At 36.6% G+C, this 25,370-nt stretch overlaps 1 protein-coding gene across 2 annotated transcripts in view; it reads left to right on the top strand.

The window, feature by feature from the left end:
* Nucleotides 1–18,361, top strand: part of RC3H2 (ring finger and CCCH-type domains 2) — a 47,977-nt gene extending 29,616 nt beyond the window's left edge. Inside the window, exons 10-21 of one of the 2 annotated variants that reach the window (XM_032478370.1) lie at nucleotides 2,717–3,025; nucleotides 6,781–6,995; nucleotides 7,680–8,113; nucleotides 8,696–8,866; nucleotides 10,237–10,383; nucleotides 10,709–10,922; nucleotides 11,146–11,230; nucleotides 11,509–11,590; nucleotides 11,696–11,830; nucleotides 12,073–12,180; nucleotides 12,278–12,426; nucleotides 13,071–18,361. In XM_032478370.1, the coding sequence (XP_032334261.1) occupies nucleotides 2,717–3,025; nucleotides 6,781–6,995; nucleotides 7,680–8,113; nucleotides 8,696–8,866; nucleotides 10,237–10,383; nucleotides 10,709–10,922; nucleotides 11,146–11,230; nucleotides 11,509–11,590; nucleotides 11,696–11,830; nucleotides 12,073–12,180; nucleotides 12,278–12,426; nucleotides 13,071–13,266 (2,245 nt within the window). In that variant the 3' untranslated portion in view covers nucleotides 13,267–18,361. The remainder of the gene's footprint in view (nucleotides 1–2,716; nucleotides 3,026–6,780; nucleotides 6,996–7,679; nucleotides 8,114–8,695; nucleotides 8,867–10,236; nucleotides 10,384–10,708; nucleotides 10,923–11,145; nucleotides 11,231–11,508; nucleotides 11,591–11,695; nucleotides 11,831–12,072; nucleotides 12,181–12,277; nucleotides 12,427–13,070) is intronic. The other variant, XM_032478371.1, reaches the window with a different exon arrangement.
* Nucleotides 18,362–25,370: the final 7,009 nt, after the last annotated feature.

The following is a 25,370-nucleotide window of genomic DNA, read 5'->3' as shown; positions in this document are numbered from 1 at the left end:
CCAGGCATGAGATTGGTAGTTTGGTCCAACTATAGGAATGGAGATGATGAAACGTAGTCAGATCTGGGGTATATTTTGGAAGTAGAGCTGGTAAGGCTGATAGATTGAATGTAGGGGATGGAAAAAAAAAGAGAAGAATCAAGGATGACTCCAGGGTTTGGGGCCTGTGTAACTAAGGACTGCCTCTTACTGAGATAGGAAATGCTTGAGGGTAGAAAATCAGTATTCTCTTGACCATATGAAGTTTGAGGCTTATTCCACATTCATGTAACAAATACTTATGGAACACCTAGCACGCACCAGGCACTATGCTAAAGATAGAGAAGTGAATAAGAAAGGCAGAATCCTTGCTGTCTTGGGGCTTACATTATAGTAGAGATCAACATAAAGCAAATAAATAGAAAACATAATATCTGGTACCTATTGGCACTATGAAGAAAAATAAGAGAAAGAGAATGATTGGGAAAGGGGAGATATTTTAGATAAGATTGTCTGAAAGGGATCCTATGACATTTAAGCAGACACCTGAGGGACGTGATAGTGCACTAGAGAAGAAAAGATAATCACAGGAGTAAAGTCTTTGAGGAGGCAGATGGGCTTGGGACCTGGGGCTCAAGATGAGAGACTGGCCTTCTGTGGAACCCAAGTGGCAAGATTGGCTTGAGTTAGGAACGGGAACTCTTCATCCCTTATTTTAGGAGGAGTGTATAGTTACAGAAGCAGGAAGCTTGTTGGAATTGGTAGTGGGAAAGTAAGTAATTCTCTGGTGTCGTCTGTTTTCTCTGTTAAGTGGGAGACAATGTCATCAGCTATGGAGGGACCATGGAGAATGGAAAGGAGGATGTTAGAGATAGGGAAGTGAATTTAGCAGAGAAGTGTAGTAATGTATTGCTTAGCCATTTAAAATAATTGATCGTAAATTTGAAGGGAATCTAGTCGGCATGATTGCATGATTTTTCCGGCAACATTCAGCTACTTGGGAGCAGGCACCAAATAAGAGAATAAGTAATGAACTGAACTTGGGTTTTACCTCGTGAGTTCAACAGAGTAATGGGGCCAAGGGAGTTAAAGGTATTTACAAGAGAGGAATTAATGGTAGAAAATGGATTCTAAGCTGGGTGAGGCACGGCGCGAATACTTGAGGGAGCTCATGGATGATTTGAATAGACTAGAAAGTAATTGGCTTTTTCAACTGTGAGGTCCAGATTCCAAATCCAAGTTTTTAGCTGCCTAGATGCTAGAAGTCCAGTATGTATCCTCATTTGTCTCTTACTTTACCTCTCTTGGTTAAGATTTTACTTCTCATACCTCCTCTCTTTTAAGAGACTCACAATGAAAACTTTATTTTTTGCCTGCCAAAGCAATCTTAAGGTTATCTGAGATTTGTCCTTTGAGAGTGAGAAGCAAGGAGCAGCTTGGCATTTTGTGCCAGAACCTTTGAGGTGAAAAATGAAGGGCACGTTTCAGAGCAGCGTGTCTAGGAAAGCACAGGCCCCTCCAGCCACCAGACTGCCTTTCTAAACTATAGGACTGCTCATAACCTCCGTCTTCAGGAAGTAATCATTGGTTTCCAGGCATCTACAAGATGACATACATAAACTGGTTGTAACCTATTTATTGTTGGTGTTTTAGGTTTGTTTGTTTTTTTAACTTAATATTCTGTCAGTCCACCTTTAGCCAGACTGATCTGGGTACACCTGTCTTTACTGAGCTTGGCTGCTTCTGTCATTGTGTGTAAATGTATGTGTATGAGAGAGTAGGGAGAAGGAGCGAACAATGAAGCTGTTTATAGATACTGAAGGAGTAAAAGGGAAACTATTGTGAAGGCATTGCTCATCATTAACACTATTTGTATTTAATTACCATATGTTTGTGTATAACATTAATATCCGACTAATTTAGGTATATGTAATTATGACCCCAAATGTGTGTAGTCATCTTTCTATTCATGTAACATGGTTATTTACCACTTTAAACAATTGGAGGGAACATTGACTAGGACTACATTCTAATGAAATTTTTGTTGTACGAGTGGAAATAAATTTTCTTAAATGGAATCCAAGATCAAATAGCTTCATATATTAGAGTATTACATCCGACCACCATAAATAAAACCCCAAATTTAATATCAGAAAAATCTTTAATCCAAATACCTTTTACTTTAGTCATAAACTAATCTGAAAAATAAAATACTAAAATTTCTATATTTTGGTGTAATGTTTGTTTAAGACTGAGTTTTGAGTTTTTTTTATTTCTTTAAAATTATATGATATTGTAGCGATTTGGTAACAACAGAATTCTTTCAACTCTTTCATACCTTTTCTCTTCATTCTACATTCCCAACTAAATTTGTCATGGTTGCTTTCATTTTTACGTAGTGTAGTATGTATTCCAATTATACAGAATTTTCAAAAGGATCTCTTCCCATTCCCTCAAAATGCTTCTTTGAATACATGTATACTTTGCTTGCTATATTAATTATGTGCCCACATATACAAGTGTTGTATATATATGTATATGGCAGATATATTTTCATGTGGCTGCTGTCATGGCAGAGTTTGATGTAGACTGTATTTGATATTTAGCTGAAGAAACTTTTTCAAAACAGTGCCTCTTTTTAAAATCTTTTCCCATCCCCCCTCCCCCTCGCCCTTTTTTAACTTCAGGGTAAGATTTATTGAAATACTCACTGATATCATGGTTGTTTTTGAAACAGGTATCGATTAAGGAACAAAAAGATCAACGCAACTGTAAGAACATTTCCTCTTCTAAATAAAGTTGGTGTAAACAACACTGTCACAACCACAGCCGGAAATGTCATTTCTGTCATAGGAAGCACTGAAACAACGGGGAAAATTGTTCCAAGTACAAATGGAATTTCAAATGCAGAAAACAGTGTTTCCCAACTAATCCCTCGTAGCACTGACAGCACATTAAGGGCCCTGGAGACCGTGAAGAAAGTGGGCAAGGTTGGCACTAACGGTCAGAATGCTGCTGGGCCTTCCACAGAGTCTGTAACTGACAAGTGAGTATTAGGTAAAAATGTTTAACGGAGTTACTTAGCTTTTTTATAGACGCCTGAGTATTTTTATTTATCCTGAGGAAAAGCAGTTAATCAGGATTTTTACACAGAATGTTTCATGTAGTAGAAAAAGCACTACATGCCAAAAACTTTGAGTTCTAGGCCTGGCTCAGTGATTGGATAGCTCTGTGACCTTGGAAAGTCGTTTCAGCTCTGGATTTTTTTTTTTTTTCCCTTCAACTATAAACTGATCAAGTTGGACCAGAATTGAGTTTTTCACACCTTATTTCCTTGAACTTTAGGATTGAGGCCATAGTGGTGCCAGAAAGGAACTAAGTAGAAACCTAAGCAGGTGAGATGCTTGAGCATCCAGCCCGTTTCAATGAGAACAGTTCCACTTTATGCTTTGTAATGCTGTGTAGGTGTTTAGAGGGAAATCTTTGAAGCCAGACTCTCTGGGTTCAAATTCTGGCTCACGCGTCCCTGTTTGATCTCTGGCCAGGTATTTATGCCTTCCTCAGCTTACTCATCCATAAGGTTAATATAATAGTAGTACCTACCTACTTAATGTGTTGATTGTGAGGGTTAAATGAGGTAATGTTGCAGTGTGCTTTGAACAACAGTACCTGCCACATAGCACTCACTAAATATCTGCTGTTATATCATTATTGTTACTACCATTATTATCATTACCATTACTGTTGTTGCAGCTCAGCATAAGATTTAATTTGGCAAAAAGGTTTCGGTGCTTTAAGAAAAAAGTTTTAAAACTTTCAGATTAACTGAAAAGTTACTAGTATGTCTAAAATCTCATGCTTTGTTATTCTCTCCCGGTCTTAAACTATGAGTTAAAACATGCTCAGATTTTGTTACTCATAAGTAGTCTGTCAATATCTATTATATGCCTTAGAGAGAAGAGCATTATGGTAGGCACACAGTAAATTGCTAGTGATTTCACATAATAAATGTGTAGGTAAGCATTTGTATTCCTTATTTCTGTAATTAGCATATGGTAGTGAAATTTGTTTATTAAAGGATTCTTAGAATTTTCCCTCAGAGAGATCTTAGAGATGATGTATCAGAGAACGTTGTCTAGTTAGCAGGTGTTACTTACACACTCATTCTGAGCTCTGTTCTTGGCATTCTTGAAAATACATGCTGTGTATAAGATATCCATACCTTTAAGAAACTTATGATGACATAGTTGGGAAGACAGTATTTACATATATGAAGAAATACTGGAGTTGGATCAAAGAACAGGAAAATTTTATATTCCTGGGAGAACTATGGGAAGGAGATTTCAGAAAAACAAACAGGAGAACATGGATCAAGTTTATTAGTAATTGTATAGAATATTGAGATCAGCCTTTTAGAACTGAAAGTTTATGTTAGGGACTGGTTAAATAAGATTAGATAGGTAGATCGGGACCCAATTATGGAGACCTTGTGTTAAATATGTTTAGGAAATGAGCTTTTGAAGGTTTTTGGCAAGGTAATATTGTAAAACCATTTCATATTCCTATAATGAAATGTTACTCAGCCGTAAGAGTAAGGTACTAGTATATACTGCAATGTGGATGAACCTTGAAAACATAATGTTAAATTAAAGAAGCTAGTTACAAAGGCAGCATATTGTAGGATTGTTTATGTAAGTGTCCAGAATAGGCAAATCCTTAGAAGACAGAAAGTAGATTAGTGGTTGCTAAGGGCTGGGACTGGGAAAACAAGAGGATGGCGAGTGAATGTTAATGAGTACAGGTTTCTTTCAGGGGGTGATGAAACTGTTTCAGAAAAAGATAGTGGTGGTGGTTGTACAACCTTGGGAATAGACCAGAAATCACTGAATTGTACACCTTAGAAGGGTAAATTATGTCTCAATTTTAAAAAAATTATGGACTAGGAAAAACAACTTTTAAAAATAAATAAATCTAAATAAATAAGTCATTTATTTGTTCATTCAAAAATTATATCTCTTCTGTGTGGCAAACACCAGGCCAATTGGCATAGCTAATGAAAATGAACTAGATACACTCCCTGCCTCAGGGTCTCCCAGTGTTGTCTGGGAGACATAAACAGATATCATATCATCTGAAAGGTACTATAATGGAGTTGTCTTCCAAGTGTTATTAGAACACAGAAAAAAGAATAATTCGACTTGGAATTATTGTGGAAGTTTTCTTAAAGGTAAAGTGATGATGCCTGAGCCATTCCAAAAGTATGGATAGTTAGGGTGGAAGGGCCTTGTCTGTAGAGAATGCAGCCCGGGCAAAAGCCTGCAGGTAGAGAGAGGCTGCAGCAGAGGAGTCTGAAGTCTGAAAGTCATCTAAGATATAGCTGTCTGACTAGAATTGGACTAAAAGTCAGCTTCTTCCTTGAGTCTGAATTTCTGAGCTAGCTTTCATGATTTCATAAGGCTATGAACTTTGTCATAGATTTTGATGCCTTTTTTTATTTTGCAAGTTCTAAGAATTTGCCATTTGAAAATGTTATCCAAATTTTATGGTATATAACATTCTGATGTGAAAGGACCAGATAATCTGTGTAAAGCACTTAGCACAGTGTCTGGAATGTGTTCAGTAATTGCGTATTAGTAAGTGATTCTTATTATTGTTATGAGGAAATCCTAATCATTTTCCTTGTTGCCTTTATTGAACTTCAAAGAATAAGCACAGCCCTAAAATATCTTTAATCTCTAAGCCAATACATTTGTACCTACTATTATTACCCATGGTTTCTTAGTTATTTTCTCCGTTTTAATACAATGATACACAGATACAAACATCTGGTTGACTAATCTGTGCTAGACTTAAAGGCAGCCCACGCTCCTTGTTGTTTATACTTTTGCTTTCAAAGGGCATCTCGAGTTTGAGAAAAAACCCTCAAATCTAGTTGGGATGCAGTGTATTGAATTCCTGCATCATTAACAAGATCTTTTTCATGAGTCATCACATATCTAACCTGTGCTAAAGTTCGACTTCTTCAAAGAACGTAAGAAAGGCATAATGAGATCCTCTAGAGCTGATTGCTTGGTGACTTGACAAAGAAAATCCTTTGTGTTTAAAAAATATGTAGAAGATAGAAAGCTTGTGTGTTTTGCATCAGTTTAATGAGTAACCGTTTCATTGGCATTCCGTTCATCCAGCACATGTTTGCTGAGTACCTACTACGTGGCAGGAACTTTTCCATTTGTCTAACAAATATTTACTGAGTACCTCCTGTTTGTCAGAAACTGTTCTTAAAAAAAGGTCTTAGGGATATGGCAGGGAACAAAATGGACAAAAATAGCCTTTCTTCAACGAAAGAAATCTATTTCAGCTAATCTGGCTCTTAATAGAACAATTCTTCCTTTATGTATCTGTCTCATTTGTCCCAAAGAATTCTACTGGTGGACTGTATTGTTTCTGTTGAGAAGTTATTGAACAGAATTTTTTTTAACTTCCAATAGGAAAAATCTTTGCTTAAATTATGGATAAAAAGAGACTAGTGGGGTACACTGTGCCTGGGATTTGTTTGTGTTTCATGTTTGGTGTTGTTCTGCTTTTTGGCCTCACCAGAATATGAGGTCTGTTACTATAATCTTATGAATTAGCTGTGTAAAGTGGCAGTGAAATTCATTGCCTTATTTGTCACTATGGAAATATTTGAAGTGTTTTCTGTTAGTGGTCACTAATAAAAGTTTATGAAAAATTCTTACTGAGGAAGACTTAACAGTCATAGACAGTGATTTATTATTTGCCCTTGTTAAATTTTCTCTCCAGTAAAATTGGTTCTCCACCCAAGACTCCTGTAAGTAATGTAGCGGCTACCTCAGCTGGGCCTTCTAATGTTGGAACAGAGCTGAATTCTGTGCCTCCAAAATCCAGCCCGTTTATTACTCGAGTACCAGTGTATCCTCAGCATTCTGAAAACATTCAGTATTTTCAAGATCCAAGGACACAGATACCCTTTGAAGTCCCACAGTACCCACAGACAGGTAAGTAATTTTAGATAATTCTAAGAGAAAAAGAAGCTGTAATGTTACATTTGTTGTAATAAGTTAGTGAATCATTTATATTTGTCTAGAATATCTACATTAAAAAATTAGTCCTTTGGACTACATGACCCCTAAATTTTCTTCTTGTCCTAAGAATCTGTGATTCTACATGTCAATAGTTTTAAGGTTCTCATTCCTATGAGTCAAATACAGGGTTGATGGATGAGTTTCAGGGAGTTTGGTAAATCCTCTGAAATAGTATACTAAATGTTTGGTTTATATATACGTATATAATTTTAGAAAGACAATTCACAACTTATATAGATTATGAAAGAGGCCTGTAACCTCTGTTCCCAAAAAGGTTACGAATCAATGATGTCATTGTAATCAATGATATAATTTTAATCCAAAACCTGTGGCAGTAAATGCCCTACAAGGAAATTTGCCAGCCATCTGTTTATACCTCATCATGTGTTTTTAAGGAGCAGTTTAACAAAATATTGGACATTAATGATTTTCATATAGTGGTGTCTTGAAAGCATGTAGTTTCTTTCTAAACCAGGGTAACTAAAGTTCAAAGTTTATTTTATTTTCCCACATTAAAGGCTGCTTTAAACGTAAACTATTATAAAATGTTAAATTTTACTAAGATTACATTAAATATTCCTCTTTCCAATTTTCAAGGATACTACCCACCACCTCCAACAGTACCAGCTGGTGTGGCTCCTTGTGTTCCTCGCTTTGTGAGGTCCAGTAATGTTCCAGAGTCTTCCCTCCCACCTGCTTCCATGCCATATGCCGATCATTACAGTACATTTTCCCCTCGAGATCGAATGAATTCTTCTCCTTACCAACCTCCTCCTCCGCAGCCGTATGGACCAGTTCCTCCAGTACCCTCTGGAATGTATGCTCCTGTGTACGACAGCAGGCGCATCTGGCGCCCACCTATGTACCAACGAGATGACATTATTAGAAGCAATTCTTTACCTCCGATGGATGTGATGCACTCGTCTGTGTATCAGACGTCTTTGCGGGAAAGATATAACTCATTAGATGGGTATTATTCAGTGGCTTGTCAGCCACCAAGCGAGCCAAGGACAACTGTGCCTTTACCAAGGGTAAGTGATAAGTGATAATGGAAATACAATCGTTACTATAGTATAGTGGTTAAGAGTCTAGAGTCTGATGTCAGAATACCGAGATATCCTGGCTCGTCCACTTAATAATTGTGTGACTTACGGATGTTACTTGACTTCTCTATGCCAGTTTTTTCACATTTGATGGAAATAATAGTAGTACCTACCTCATAAGGCTGTTGTGAGGATTAAATCAGAAGAAACAAAGCTCTTAGAATTGGACCTGTTACATATTAATGCTCAATAAATGTTATGTTTGGATAGGAAATTGATGGGAAAGTTAAAAAATCTTCCAGATACAAAGACAGGGCCTGTTTTTAGTATCCCCACACTTTTCCTAAAACAGAAAAGTAAGTTCTCATATTTTACTTTTAACATCATTTAAATATTTAAGCCTTTTGTTTAAGTGTGTGGAGAATAGGCTAGGGTGACCTCCCTACTGTATTTTTTTTTTTTTTCTGGTCCCAACAATATAGTAAGTGTTCACATTATTTCAACAGAGCATAGTTAAATTTATTTACCACTCCCTAGATGATTAAGATTGTTTCTTTTATCCCCTTTTAGGAACCTTGTGGTCATTTGAAGACCAGTTGCGAGGAGCAGATGAGAAGAAAGCCAGAGCAGTGGGCACAGTACCACACTCAGAAAGCACCTCTTGTCTCTTCAACTCTTCCTGTGGCAACACAGTCACCAACACCACCTTCTCCTCTATTCAGTGTAGACTTCCGCACTGATGTAAGAAAGGTTTTAATCGCTTGATGTTGCAGGGATAGGTCCAGCGAATGACTTGAGAGCACTCATTCAATCAGGGTTGGCTATGTTGGGTATTTTGCATTGGTTTGGTTGCATCTGAGTTTAATTCAATAAATGTTGAATATATAAGCCCTATGACTAGGCATTGTGAGAATCTGAAGACCACTAAATCATAGTCCTTTTTCCACCAAGAATTTAAAATCTTTTCAGCAGTATAGTTCTCATTATATTTATGGTTTCTGTTAATAACAAAATTTATATCCACCATTTATTGAGCACCTACTTGTGCCAGGCACTGTACTAAGTATTTATGTAATGTTATTTTATTTAATTCTTACAGAATTCTTAGGGGGCAGGTATTATCTACACTTTGCAGGTTAGAAATCCTACTCAGAGAAGTTAAGTAATTTGCCCAGCTAGTAAAGTCAGCCCATAAGTAGCTTGGATTTGAATTCTGGTCTATCTGAGGCATTTCTTCCCTACTTCACAAGAGGTGCAGAAATGCCTACCGTATTACTCATGGTGTTTTAAATCACTGTTAATTATTGTCCTTTTCATTACAAAACAAGTTTTTTATACCAGGATTATCTCAGTGTATCCTTTCTGTACTGTTAAATTTAGAGCAAACCATTAAGTTTTGTTTTGATTCAACTGGTTTATTCCCTATCCCAGAAAATTCTAATGTAGAATTTTTTTTCTAATCTTTTCATTATGAAAAGTGTCATGGAATAGTATAATAAACTCCATGTACCCATTACCCATAATTAACTCAGCCAGTCTTGTTTCGTTTGTACTCCCCCTTCCTATTGGATTATTTTGAAGTATTCCTAGACATCATACTTTTCCATCCATAAATATTTCAGTAAGCCATTGAATTTCTAAAGTAGATCCAAATTTATCTCATCCAGCTTAGACTTCTTCAGAGCAGCTAAACATCTTGACAGGAGTGCTAGAATTGCCACTTGCTTAATAGAAAAGTGTATTTCTAGATCTCTGTGCATGTGTATGTGTGTTTTGCTTGTTCTTTTTCGAGACCTTGTACCATGTTAGAGGCATGTTATAAATAATTGTTGGTTGTCTACATAGTATCGTTCAGGGGTTCTTTATGAATTCTTGTATGAGTAAAAAAGAGAAGGCATTCTATTTTCTTTTAATATGTAATATAAAATACAATTAGTATAAATGCGATTGATCACTTATGACAGTTTTTTATATTGTTATTAATTTAATTGTTCACTGTAAAGTGCTGTGAATTCTATAAGTTACTTTATGTTAGTTATAAGTTTGTAAATTGAAGTTTCTTACCAATTGCCTATGCCTCCCTCCCCTCCTTTTTTTTTTTTTTAAATCAGTTCTCTGAAAGTATGAGTGGCACAAAATTTGAAGAAGATCATCTTTCCCATTATTCTCCTTGGTCTTGTGGCACCATAGGCTCCTGTATAAATGCCATCGACTCAGAGCCCAGAGATGTAATTGCTAATTCAAATGCTGTCTTAATGGTATGATTTGGGAGGGGCAAGGGTTATCATGCGTATTGACTCAAGTTTTAGAAAGATTGCTTTCATCTTCGTATTGTTGCTATATAACTCACCTGTAAGCAGCAGAGTTATAGTTAGGTAAGTCTGAAATAAATTACATTTAATGGTTAAGTTGTTTGAGCATAGTTCAGTGTTTTTAAAATAAATGTTGGATTATCACTGAGATCTGCAGCTAACATTAAATTTACCAGAAACCTTTATTACCTATCTTTGGAAAGCATGTACTTATTAACTGAAGTAATTGCCAGTGGTCGGTCTTTTTATTGATTTTCTTTGGTTTATGCAGGATCTGGACAGTGGAGATGTTAAGAGAAGAGTGCATTTATTTGAAACTCAGAGAAGGACAAAAGAAGAAGATCCAATAATTCCTTTCAGTGATGGACCTATCATCTCAAAATGGGGTGCAATTTCTCGATCTTCCCGTACAGGTTACCACACCACGGATCCTGTACAGGCCACTGCTTCCCAAGGAAGTGCGACTAAGCCCATCAGCGTATCAGGTAACCCGTTCAACTGCTACTTCACCTGTTATGCTCCTGACTTTGTTAAGTACAGAACATTTCCCTCCATGTAACAACCACAGTAAACTCAGAATGAAATGGTTTAGGCAGGAGGAGAACATGGCTCGTTGGATAAAATATGGATATTTTCGAAAAGTGTGCATTCACCTCTGTATCTGATTTTTCACTTTTTTGATCATTGTTTCTTTCTACATTTCTATAGATTATGTCCCTTACGTCAATGCTGTTGATTCAAGGTGGAGTTCATATGGTAATGAGGCCGCATCATCAGCACACTATATTGAACGGTAATGTTGCTCTTAATTCCTTAGGATTCTTTCGTCTCAGACTTGTATGTGTATTCTCAGAGTACAGAGCCTGTCCCCAGTTATTCATGAAATGTGCTTTGTTAGTTTTAGGTATTAACAAATTTCTGAAAAATATTTTAAATTTGGAATGATGACTGAAACTATCAGGGTTGATCTGTTACATAAAACTATTGTATATAAGTCATTATATAGTCATTACTGATTTAGTTGCTTCATTTATTTCACTTTTATAACAGTAAACTTATTTTTCTTTAAAGGGACAGATTCATTGTTACTGATTTATCTGGTCATAGAAAGCATTCCAGTACTGGAGACCTTTTGAGCATTGAGCTTCAGCAGGTAGGCTCTGTGTCACTCAGCTTTGAATTTTTTGAAAATAGAATGACATTTGAAAGCTATGGCTAGAAGCTGACTTGATTTTTTTTTTTTTTTTTTAACTTATAGGCCAAGAGTAACTCATTGCTTCTTCAAAGGGAGGCCAATGCTCTGGCCATGCAACAGAAGTGGAATTCCCTGGATGAAGGCCGTCACCTTACCCTAAATCTTTTAAGCAAAGAAATTGAACTGAGAAATGGAGAGGTAAGGAAAGTGGACCTCTCACCTTCATGCCTAGTGTGTTTGCTGCTTGCTGCTGCTTGTTGGTTTATGTCATTGCTTAGTGTGGCTTTTTCTGGCAGATGATTGCTTTTAAAACTTAGAGTAGAAATAAAATTGTAGTTTCAGATTTCTTTTTTTTGATCAATCATTGGGATTCCCATTTTAGTTTAAAAGGGAAGCCCCAGTTTCCACAGATATGAAATCAGTATTTTTCTCAATTACAGAGTGATTATACTGAAGATGCAACTGATACTAAGCCTGATAGGGATATTGAGTTAGAGCTTTCAGCACTTGATACTGATGAACCTGATGGACAAGGTGAACAGATGGAGGTGAGTACCACAGTTAGATATTTAGGAGGCTTTACTCCATTGGAAATTAGAGTACAGAATATTTTCATACTGAAGGATCCATGTTTTATTTTCCTAGGAGATCCTGGACATACAGCTTGGTATCAGTTCTCAAAATGATCAGTTGCTGAATGGAACAGCAGTAGAAAATGGACATCCAGTCCAGCAGCACCAAAAGGAGCCTCTGGAGCAGAAGAGACAGAGTTTAGGTGAAGACCATGTGATTCTGTGAGTGTTGGACATAAAACTCATAACCAGTGGGCATAGCGCATGAATATTTAAAGAGAAAGAGGTGCAGTGTTAAGTTTATTTTTGGTTTTATCCTGTGAGGGGAGGACTATTTAATAAGGCAGTGATTCGTTTGTCTGGATTTTTAGGAGAGAAGAGGTAAATTTGAACTAACAAAGTAGTCCATTTTAGTAGCCTCTAAAACTTGCTTTTTGTTGGTATAAAAGTTTACTTTTATTCTCCAGTGTCAGGTTGTCCTTCCTCAATCTGATAGCCATACTTCCATATTATAAAGTGGAGAATTAAAACCTAAATGAGGTTTCCCTTTTTAAAAATCATGTTAAGGTTTTCTTAGCCTTACTATTTTATTATAGAAAGATAATTACTGCCTAAAATATGGGCTAAGTCTTGAACTTGATAGTTTGTTGGCCTTAAATTAACCCAGTGTTCTAATTTTTTATTAGAATTTTTGGAAGATGGAACTTTTTTTGTGACCTCTGATACTTTTTAGTGAAAAAGACATGCCTTTCTTTGCTAGGGGCTCTTCAAGTTTGTTAAAATTTTTACTTATCATCATGTATGGTTACTCTTAAAAGTTTTCACTTACAGCTAATTTGTTTTCAATGTCATTTATCTTCTCTCAGGGAGGAGCAAAAAACAATTCTGCCGGTAACTTCTTGCTTTAGCCAGCCACTCCCAGTGTCCATTAGCAATGCAAGTTGCCTCCCCATCACCACATCTGTCAGTGTTGGCAACCTCATTCTGAAAACTCATGTCATGTCTGAAGATAAGAACGACTTTTTAAAACCTGTTGCAAATGGGAAGATGGTTAACAGCTGAAAGGAGATTCATCTTTCAAATTTGTGACCATACCATGGAAGCATTTACACTAGCTTTTTATATATATAATATATATTATATAATGTATATTTTTTTTAAAAAAAAGATATTACTGGGGGCATCCATTTCCTGTGGACTCTTTGATACTTCAAGCCCTCTTGCATTAGCATTATGAAAAAAAAAAAAGAAAATTTACTTTACTAGGGTAACACGTTCACTTTCCAGAGGTGATTGGAATTTGGACATTTAACTTAAGCTTCAAGCAGCTTTTTATGAGTTTGTAGCAATCCGGTGCAGTAACTGAGCCATTTCCTATTTTAAATGGCTTCTATAGAAAATTAACAACTCAGTTATTAAACTAGCAGGATCCTACAATGATACATCTAGTGAAAGTAGACTTAATTAACTTATTTATTTCTATTTTATGTTTCACTGAGAGAAATTTCCATCTCATTCCAGCTGCTTTATTTATCTTTTTCATGGGACTTTGCATGGATTTTTTTTCCTTTTTCTTTTCTTTTCTTTTTTTGTTAATTTTGAAGAGTGGAGTTAGACGTTCTTACCATAGAATTTTACAGGGTTATATACTAGCTTTCTTTACTGCATTATATGTAGGAGTGTGGTGCAGTGCTTTTATCTGTAGCATTTAAAATTTTTTTCAATATTCCATTTTTCAAGAATAGTTTCTGCTTTGTTAATATTTATACACAGGCTACTTGTTGAAGTAAGTAATTAAATATATAACCAAGTGCCTAAGTCTTTCAGCTGATGTACTAGATATTAAATTCTCCTAAGTTATGCAGAATCGTTTTTACAATTTTGATAAATTATGCACTAATGTAATGGCAGTTTTTTAAAATGCAGATTTAAGCCTGTACATTATTGAATCTGATGACTTGGCAAAAGAATCAGGTGCTTTCAGCTTTCTTGAGAAAACCCTGTATGTAGCGTTTGCACTGACTAACGAGATGGTATTGCTGGGTTTTTAATTTAAACTAATTAATTTGGATGTTCATTGCATTATCTTGGTTAAATATTGTTTATTGTTACTTCATGTTGGGGTTTAATTTTCCTTGTTTTCTGACTGTTAGGTTGATAAGACTATGAACCATGTAATAATAGAACATTGGCTAACCTTTATTCATAGTTTAACATGAATAATTTCTGCCCTGCTAAAATGTGACTGAAAAGTTTTTGATTTGGCATGTGAAAGTATGCAGCGTGCTCAGCCAGCCACGCCCCAGATTCGTGGGAGGTAGTTTACTGAGACCTAAATTTCAGTCCACATTTGAAAACAAAAGCTGGGCATTCCTTAACTGGTGATCTTACCTATAGTTTGTGTCTTTGATTTTCCCCCATTTCTTTAAGATTAGTTTCACTTTTACTATTATTTTTTTAATTAACTTCTGTGAAGTTGTTTACTCTGAAAATTGTACTGGAATATTTTAAGCCAAGCTGATCTTTCACCAGGTGTACTGTATGTAAGGGCTTTTCCTGCTAGCAAGATGCTTAAACAGGATCATGTTATTGGTCGTCTGAGCTATTTAGTTGTTTTACAAAACCACAGCATTGTATCAGATAAGATTTTGATAAAAAGTTTTGTGCACATTTCCAGGGGTGGGAGGGTTGACATTTCCCTGAAATTTCTTGATCAGAATGAGTAAATACTGGTGTTTGATATCTGTCTTAATGAACATGCTCATAAGGTGACTGATAAGTTGTAAATATACCTGAGAAACAAAGGGGTAGTTTTGATATTCTGGTGTCAGTATGGAAGATCTTACACATTTATTTAATACTCAAATGTATGACGATGTTTGTAGCATAACAGCATAGTAGCCTTGACTTAGTTTCCTTTGGTTAGTACTGTACCTTTTTGCCATGGCCAGTGCCCCCCTATCCCTACAAAGACGTTTTATTTATTTCACTCTTTAACCTGAAATGAGTAGGAACAAGAGTTTTAAACCATGTTACATTAACTTATTTCCGACATTATAAATTAGCCTAGGATATTACAGGAACATGATTATTATAATTTATATCAGAACCTTTCTATAAATATGCGCTTATTACATTTGAAATGCTTCCAATGTACTTTATTTGCTGTTTGTATTTCCAAAAAGGATATGCAAACCAGTATGTCTATTTCATGGATATTTAAATAGTGAGATCTTCCATGTTGAAGGTAATGTATTTTTTTTTAAGATTTTAAAATTGCTATTTTGTTACAAAATAGAGACCTATTAACAGTTTGAGAGCTCCTTATGTGCCCTCAGGGAAAGAACCCTCTGTGCAACAGAACTACGCAAAACATCTTCAGCACGTTCTGAGGGTGAATATATACTACATAAATTGATCTTGTGTATTTAACCTTATCTTTTTAATTTTAAAATTGAAGTTTCGAAACTTGGTTGTGCTCTGCTGGAGGGGGTTGGGATAAACTGCTTAGGTGTTTGCCTACTTGTCCAGTGAAATTACATTTGCATCAGTGTATGTATATACCTGCCAACCTTATTGGTATGTCTCAGAACATTTATACTAAAATAATGCTTGTCTTGCAGCAGGTGATCCCATAAAACAATAACTCCCTGTTCTTAAAAACTTACTCTCTTCCTCACTAACAACATAGGAATTATTTCTGTGTTGGGATTATTCTGTATTGCAACCTTTATGTAGTTGCCATCTTCTGTTTCTCATGGTGTGTTTAACGTGAAGTAAACATTGGTTCTCTGCCACTTTAGAAGAAAGAAGAGTTGATATGATCCTTCTTCAAAAAGGTACCTAATGATATCGGAGAGGAAAAGACTACAAGTTAGACCCAGAATGTGACTTTTTAAAATTGGGGGCACTCCCTGTTATTTGACCCTTTTACCAACATGTTGTAATGCATGTATCTTTGAAATCAAAGGATATAAACAGTAGGAGAGGAAATTTGTCATGTTGGTAACTAAATTCTGCGTATCTGGCCTGTGTTCTAATTATGATTATGAAAAACTAGTCTAAGGTCTGGAAAGTGGGAAAACGGTGGGTGTTTTGGTTTGACTTTTTGTGTTTTAGTTTTAATTTCTGAGTCCCACTCTGAAGTCCCTGTGCCTCCCATTCAGATACTGGGAATGTAGCATCAGTAGTTCTTCCTTTGTGGTCTCTTTTCATTTTTAAATTCTGAGAAAATTTTATGTGTATTTTGTCTAGTTGGTACCTGAACAAAGCAGATTCCCTTGCGTTTCCTGCCATGACTTTCAGTACCATCTGGTAAACCAGTGTCATGCGTGAAAGTTGTGCATCATAATTTTCAAGAGAAGGTACTTCAGTGGGTCAGTGGCACTGATATTTTTCCTAGTAGCTATTTACTCTCACAAGAGAATAATGAAAGGAATCTCCTGTACTAGAACTGAGATTTTCCATTTGTATGTGTGGAAGTGGTCACTTTCACTCAAATTTTTAGCCAATTCTAAGTATATAAAACACATCCCAATTTTATACACTGCCTTGAGAAAATTACAGGATGCACAACAATTTGTAGGTATTTAAAATGGGATTATCTAAACATTTGAAAACATTGTTTTAAAAACAGTCTAGCTTGCTTTTGCATTTTAAATGTTAAAGCTCATGTTGTCTTGTTAACAGGGGTGGAGTTTGTAATGATCAGATTCAGCATGTGATTTCAATTTTGAATCTGAGTATTTCTTCCCTAGCTTCTTAGGGTCATTTTCTGAGCAGACTGTCACCAGTATTGGTAACTAGTCATTCAAGGGAAAAGTTGCATTGCAACTATACGTTAGTTTCCTGGAAGAACTTTTCTTGTGTTTTAGTGAATGAAGAGTGTTGATGGGATCACTTACTGTAACTCCTTCCACATAAGAACCCCTTCTGCAAGCAGAACACAAATAAACATGCTCAAGGAGTATCCCATTTTCTGAATAAACTGAATAAATTTGCTAGTCACTCCTTTATACTAGCGGTTTCTTTGTATCCCTTTGCTGGCAAGGGAATACAAGGAGTCAAGGCCACCAATCAGAACACCCCACATTTGAGTGGAGTCCTATTTTTACTCCGAGAGCAGTTATTCCCCCAAGTCTAAAATTGGCAGTTTTTTCTTTTTTTTTTTAAATAAAAATTTTTAAATATCCTTAAACCAGTGGAACACAGACACTGGCTGCACTTAGTACTGCCAAAAGCCAAGGTCATTTGCATATATTCCATCAATCTGTCAAGAATTAGGCCTCACTTTATAACCCAAGGCATGGAAGTGCATGCATTCTCTTAGCTGGGCAAACAATTATACTGTAGTTGTGATACAACACATGTGGCTTTTATTCGTACTGCACATATCCACTGTACAGCCACTTGGGAGTATCGTGGTTAGCTTGCAGCAACTGCTGTCTGCATTTATACTGTTTATTGCATATTCTTTTCCCTGGAAGTGAAAGAGAAATGTTTTTCTTGTTGCATTGATTACATTTTATAAATTTGCTTAGCTGGAAAGTTTGGGAAAAGAGGCCTGTTTGTCAATTGTACAACCGATTGTGAAGCTCTAGTGTGAATATTTTTACGTCTGTATTAGACATTTTCTTTGCAAATCTATTGTTCGATTGAAATGTAAATGAAATTAAAGATGGTGTACACCCATCATGTAAAAAGCAGGCACCATCTCTAAGATGGATTTAATGCTCATTTTTAAGGCATATACTCAGCTTCTATTTAAAACTATAATTTAAAATAATTCTGTACAATGAAATGGGGACTATATATGGGAATAAATTCTATTCCATTTATTTCAATTTGAATTTCCAAATTGTAATGTTTCCCTTTGTGCTATAGGAATAGGATTAAATGGGGGAAGGCTAGGATTCGTAAGGCCTGTATATGGGGGGAGGGCAGAGATGGAACAATGAGGGTTGTGATGATAGTGAATAGCAAAGAGTGAATTCTGTGTGTTTTTGCTGTAGCACTGAAGTGAAGAGATATTAGCTTTGGCTGTTCACAGAATAGAGCATCATGATTTTCAGTGTTTGAGAGAAAACTGATGGAAAAAGTTTGCAGTACTTGACATGTATTTGCATGCACAAAATAAAATTATTTGTCCACCTTAAAAGTTGTTTGTTCAGTGTCAACATTAAGTTTGTAGTTTGTTTTAGTTATCTTGATTGCATTGGTAAATTTTTTGGTTTAACTACGCTACCAAGATACCCCTTGAGATTTAAATAATCACCTGCCTCACGTGTACATCATTGGGAAGATCTGAAAGAAATGAATGGGCCAGAGAGGTTGAAATAGTCCCTAATTTAACCAGTCACATTATTCATTCAATACAGAGTACCTTCTTCATGGGAGATGAGGGCATAGATAATACCAGCAGTTCACAGTCTAGCAGAGAAAACAGGACCAATACACAAATAATGAGGACAAAGCAGTATATTACAGAAGTGTGAGGACTGTTCTGGGAACCTCAGAATGAAACAGAGAATGGCCTGAGTGGAGCTAGACACTATTTTCACGTTTCACTCATTAACTCAGCTGATAAATTTTAAGCCCCTGTCTGTGCTGGTCATTAGGGTTAAAGTTAAAGGTCAATGAAACATGATCCCTTTCTGTAGAAAGGCAAATGCTTTAACAGTCACAAAACGGCTGATGGATTTTGTTTTTCCCACTAGGGAATACCTTCAATACTTTCTATGGATAACAAACAAAAAATCTTACATTACAGGTAAAATACTTTAAAAATTATAAATTACAAATGGTACTCTCATTAAAAGGAAACTTCATTATCCACATCATCCCAAAATTCTAGTTCTGCTGAATATTGTTAACTAACTCATTTGTGCAGTCATATTCCTGAATATTGCATTCCAGATGCAAATAACTACTTTAACAACGAGGACACCACTGGCTGTCTCCCTCTGTAATATACAATTAGGGGAGTGAATATATTGAAAGAGACATCAATGAAAATCAGCTTTAAAACTGTACCAGAAAGAACAATTTCAAGTATTTTTAACTACAAAAAAATTACTAAGTTCTAAAACATACACCCATTAGTACACACTTCCTAGAACAATAGTTAAATTCCTACAATCTTGATATCCAGTCCCACTGAATATCTGACCCCAGGTCTTACTGAATGGTGTCCAAACAGAGACAGCTTCCGCCCAGGGTTCTCCAAGTCAAAAAAGAAGATCTGGGACATGGACTTCTAGATTCCTCCCTGGAGTACAGAAAGCCAGAAACAGCACTGCTCTCACCTTTACAATGAAAAAGATCAAGGCTAGCTAACTTCAAGTTCATGAAGTTCATTTTTTTCCCTGAACCTATGTGTAGTAGTTTTCTTTTGCTGCCATAACAAATTGCCATACATTTAGGAGCTCAAAAAAAAAAAAAAAAACAACCCAACTTATTTCAGTTTTTCTAGTTCAGAAGTATGGGCACAGCCATGGCTTAGCTGGGTTCTCTGATCAGGGCAGAATTCAAGGTGTTAGCAGGACTGTATTACTTTCTAGACGCTCTGGTGAAGAATGCATTGCCAAGCGCATTCAGATTTTGGCTAAAATCCAACTTTTCTTGCCGGCTATCAGCATGATGTGCTCTCTTTCTAGAGGCTGTCCATATTTCTTCTTACACGGCTCCCTTTCGTCTCCAAACCAGTAACAAACTGTGGAGTCCCTTTAATGCTGCAAATCTTTCTTACTTCTGTCATTAGACAGAGAAAAAGTTACCTGTTTTAAAAGGCTCATATGATTATAATTGGTCCATCCAGATGATCCAGGACAATCTCCCTACTTTAAGGTCAGCTGATTAGTAACCCTAGTTACATCTGTAAAATCTGTTTTGCCAATTAAGATAACAAACTCAAGAACAGGTTATCTCAATGTTCACAGCCCCAGGGATTAGGATGTGAAATCTTCTTGGGGGCCATAATTACACCAACTGCATTATCAGAGATGAGGTTGTAAAGCAAGCAATTAGTCAAAGATCTAAGAGACAATTACCTGTAGCAAGAGATGAGCGTTGAGCACTTCCTCACCTGGGTTAGATGCAAACAGTAAGAAGAGTTAAGAAGAATTCAGGTGATGAAAGCCAAGTATAGGCTAGCAGGGCAGAATAAAGCTCCTGGAGGCTACAAAAATCGAGGGACTCTATGCCCTTTTTCAGGCTCGTTCTCTCCTTGCAGAAGCCCCACCCAGTATTCACGAAAAAGATCAGAAAAGAACCCAAGAAATTTTGTGGTGCTGCCTTAGGAGAGGGGAATAGCAGCCAAGCAGAATGGGCAAGAAGTTACCTAGGTCCTTCTCTCCTATCTCAATTAAGGAACAAAAGCCTTCACCCGTGCGTGTGTGTGCACGTGCGTGTGTGTGTGTTGGGAATGGGGAAGGCAGAAACAAGCACTGCTGCCCTTGAGGCCTGGGTGAAAATTCCTCGCAGACGGAGAAAAGGAAAGTGGTTAAAATTTTTAAAAAGCTATTCCTAGAGAAGGGGCAGGGTCCATAACCACAGTCAGGGGAGGGACAGGAGAACCCAGTAGGCCACATCTCCAAGATTCAGGGACATAGTACATGGCTAAGACTGAATCTTAGAACAACAGAGAATGTCTCCTATTTCTACCTCTACCTGCCCCCAACACCAAACGAACAAGCTTAGAATACCACCTAAGAGCAGAATCCTGGGAGAGGAACAGGAGCAGGCAAGTAGATCCTCTCTTAGGCATTTTACAAACTCAGAATCCATCAGACTTTTCTCTGGCTAACCAGTTCCCACCCTTGATGCAGATATTTCTACAAGAATTTGAAGCGTTGGTGTCCTGAAGGTAACCATAGCAACAACAAACTTCAAACTAAGCCCAAGTCCTAACTAGATTAACTCAAACCCCACACTGAGGCCTCGTAGAAGGAAAAGCCTGTCCATTTTCAGGCAGAGAAACCATTCACCTCAGCCTCTATTGTCCTGCACAAGATGTCCAGCTTTCACCAACAACCAAACATTTACAAGGTATATGAAAAGAAAAAAAAAGACTTGCAAGAGACAAAGCAGTTATCAGAACCAGAACCAGATATGGCACAGACGTTGGAACTATCTGGCAAAGAATTTAAAATAACAGTGATTGATATGAGGAATGCTGTAACAGGAAACTTAGACAACATGCAAGATCTGATGGAAAATTTCAGTAGAGAGGTGGTGGCTATAAGAAAGACTAAAATAAAACTGCTAGAAGTGAAAACTTCAGTAGTAGAGAAGAATGCCTTTGAGAGACTCACCAGTAGACTTGACATAGCCAAAAATGAGTGACGTTGAAAATAAGTCAATACAATTACTGAAATGGAAATGCAAGAAGAAAAAGAGGGGAAAAATTCACTGAAAACAGAGCATTTAAGAATTTTGAGACACCAGTTTAAACACAAATGTGACTGGAATACCAAAAGGAAAGAGAGAACAGAGCATAAGAAATATCTGAAGAGTTAATGGGTAAGAATATTTCCAAATTAATGACAGACATTTAATGAGTTAAAGAGGAAGTATCAAGGGAAATTTTTAAATAACTTTGGAATGAAAATAGAAATATATTAAACTGTGGGCTGCTGCTAAAGCAGTGCTTACAAGAAAATTTATAACATTAAATGCTTATATTAGAAAAGAAATAAGTACTAAAATCAATAACTGAAGCTTCCACCTTAAGAAAACAGAAAAAAGAAGAACAAACCAAACCCAAAGCAGGCGGAAGGAAGGAAATAATAAAGGTAAGAGCTGAAACAGTATGACTGAAAACAGAAAAACAGTGGAGAAAAATCAGTGAACCCAAAAGGTGGTTCTTCGACCATAAAATTGATAAATCTGTAGCCAGAGTGACCAAGAATAAAAGGGAGATGACACAAATTACCAACATTTAAAATGAAAGAGGGACTATCACTCCAGGCCTCACAGACATGAAAAGGATAAGAAGAAAATATTGGGAACAACTCAATGTCTATAAATTTGACAACACAGATTAAATGGATCAATTTCTTGAAAAACACAAACAAAACAAACTCAAGGTAACCTAAATGGTCCTATACTTATTAAAGAAACTGAATTTATAAAATAAAATCCTTCCAAAAAGAAAAGTCCAGAAGCCGGTGGTTTCTAAAAATAGTCTACCAAATATTTAAGGAAGAAATGGTACCAATTCTACATAATCTCTTCTAGGAAACAGGAGAAGGAAACACTTTCCAACTCCTTTCACCAGGCCAGTATTACCCTGATGCCAAAACCAGACAAAAGTACTATACGAAAAGAAAACCACACACCAACACCTCTCATTAACTTAGTCACGAAAAATTTCAACAAAATATTAAGATTGCAGGCCATACAGTCTATGTTGGAACTATCTAACTCTTCCTTTGTAGCATGGAAGCAGCCATGGACAATACACAAATGAATGGACATGGGTGTGTTCCAATAAAGCTTTATTTGTAAAAAGGGGTGGTCAGCTCCCAGCCACAGTGTGCTGACCCCATTGTAGATCAATGGAACAGAATAGAGAGCCCCTAAATAAATCCACACAAAGCCAATTGATTTTTCACAAAGGTGCAAAGGCAATTCAATGGAGAAAGTGAAGCTGGCTAAAGGTTATTTGAGAACTCTTTTTGGGGCAACTCTCTGTAAGTCTAAAACGATCTCAAAATAAAAAGTTTAAAAAAAGAAAATCTGAGGTGTAGACAGTTGCTTTCAATGGATAAAGATCCATAATCAAGGTAATAAATTTACATTAGAGTTACATTTTATTAGTTTTCTCTTATTCTTTCTCTTAATTTTTGCCTTTTGTTGATTCCTTTCTTAACTGTTTTCTTGCCTATCAACTGTTTATGCTGTCTAATTTACTTTTTTTTAAACAATTACAGTGACAGCTATCCTTTCTGGCTTTTAATTATGCTGTTTAGTTTCAAAATCCTCCAAAATATTATCAACCTAAGTATGTCCTCATTCTTAACTGGCCTCCAGTCCCCCTTAAAGAGCACTTTTGTGGTAGGTAGTGTGTAGGATGGTTCCCCCGTGACCTCAGCTTCTTGGTATGGTAATCATGTTCTTGTGGAATTCCTTCCCCTTGAGTATGGGCTGGACTCATTGGCTCAGTTCTAATGAAACACAGCTGAAGTGATGGGATGTAACTTCCAAGGTTAGACTATAAAAATCTGGTTTCCATCTTGGTCTTGGATTCTCTGTCTGTCTCTGTCTCATGGATGACTAGGGCGTTTAGGAAGGCTATGGGGTAACCCACGTGGTAGAGAACAGAGGTCTGCCAGCAACCATGGAAGTCAGCTTGAAAGTGGATCTCTGTTGCCCCAACTCCCTAGCTGAGAACTCAGATAAGACCTCAGTTCCAGCTAACAACTTGAGTGCAACATTATAAGAGAGCTTGAGCCAGAGGCACCCAGCTAAGCCATGCCCAGAGTCCTGACCCACATACACTGTGAGATAATAGATGTTTAGTTGCTCAATTTGTGGGTAACTTTATATACAGCAATAGATAACTAAGGCAGATAATTTTTTCTTATTTCTTGGGACCTTAAAGTAACCCAAGGGATGTTAAAAAAAAAAAAAGGAATAAAATACGGTATTCACAATACAAACTGTGGCCCAATTATTTTCTCATACATTCATATAGGAATTGTTGCATGATTTTTAAACTCAGACCAACTAAATTCAGACAATAATTAATACTTACTGGCAAGTCCCGGGGACTACAATTCTCATAAATTTAGTGGCCTTCTCATGCTTACCACATCAAAATGTCACCTGTATTTTGGACATGTTTCTCTGGGGAATCCTAGTACAGTGGGAAACAGAGAAAATTTTGATGAGGAACATGGCACAGAGTTGGCTCAGTCAAGGTAGAGGTGCTTACAATATACAGAGACAACCTGTTCTGTGTACCTCACAGTTTTCTGGAGAGTCTATAAATAGCTAACATTGTTTTCTTTGATGCTTTGAGCCAGCCAGCTCAAGGGCAGGCTGCCTAGACCGACTGCTTGGCAAAATGGTAGCTAGTCAGTTTCCCCCTAGAAAAACAAACAAGACCCATTCTAGACATCCCATATTTCCCTCTTCTCTTTATAAATCCATTTTTTAAACCTTTGTTGACAATCATCTCTTGACTCCTCCATGAGTAAACTTGTTTGCAGACAGTGAACTGCCTCCATGTTATTCTTTGACAGGAATAAACACAGAATGAGTACACAGAAGGAAGATGTCAAAAGGCTGAACCTGGGGCATTCTGTTATTTAGAGGTCACAAGTAGAGCAGCTAATGAGGGCATCAATGAAGTTGGAGAAACTAGGGGAAGGTATTCTTCTGAAAACCAAGACCAGAAGGGGTTTCCAGAAGGAGTGATTAGCTATCAAATGATGCTGAGTGATTCAATAAGAGCAGAACCAAACTTCACCCAGGATTTGACAACTTGGAAGTCATTGGTGGCCTTCATAAGTGTGGTTTCAGTGGACTCCTGGGAACAAAAGCCTAACTGAAGTAGGATGGGGAGGGACTAGAGCAGAGGAAATACAGAACTGTTTTGGATCTGGCCTTAAAGGAGATCAGAGAAATGAGATGTAGCTAGAGAGGCATGGTGAAGGAGGAAAGTGAGGGTTGACTTGAAAAAAATTGTAAACTTTTGGACCAGAATAGATAATACTTTCAGATGTTTACAAATTACACATAAAACATTATATATAGAAAGTCTCTCTCCCATCTCTGATTCCCATCTGCCCCCTTGGAAGCTAACTATTTCATAATTTCTTGTTATTCTTCAATGCTTTTCTTTATGCATGTATAAGCAAATATTATTTGTCCCTATTTTTAATGCAAGAGGCAAGAAACTGATACATAATGTTCTCCATGTTTCTTAAAAAAAAAACTAAACAATATATTATGCAAGTATATTTATAGGATAAACTTCCAGGAATGGAATTGCTGGGTTAAAGGTTTATGTTTTTGTTATAATAGGTATTTCTCAATTACCATCCGTAAGAACTGTATCAATTTGTATTCTCCCCAGCTATGTGTTCCCCACAGTCTCACTGAGTGTTATTAAACTTTTTGATTTTTAACAATCTGAATGGTTTTCTTTCAGAGATGAAAAC

This window comes from Camelus ferus, chromosome 4 (assembly GCF_009834535.1).
Source record: "Camelus ferus isolate YT-003-E chromosome 4, BCGSAC_Cfer_1.0, whole genome shotgun sequence".
NCBI classification, from domain to species: Eukaryota; Metazoa; Chordata; class Mammalia; order Artiodactyla; family Camelidae; genus Camelus; species Camelus ferus.
The sequence above is the reverse complement of the archived record's forward strand: the minus strand, read 5'-3'. Positions and strand labels throughout refer to the sequence as shown.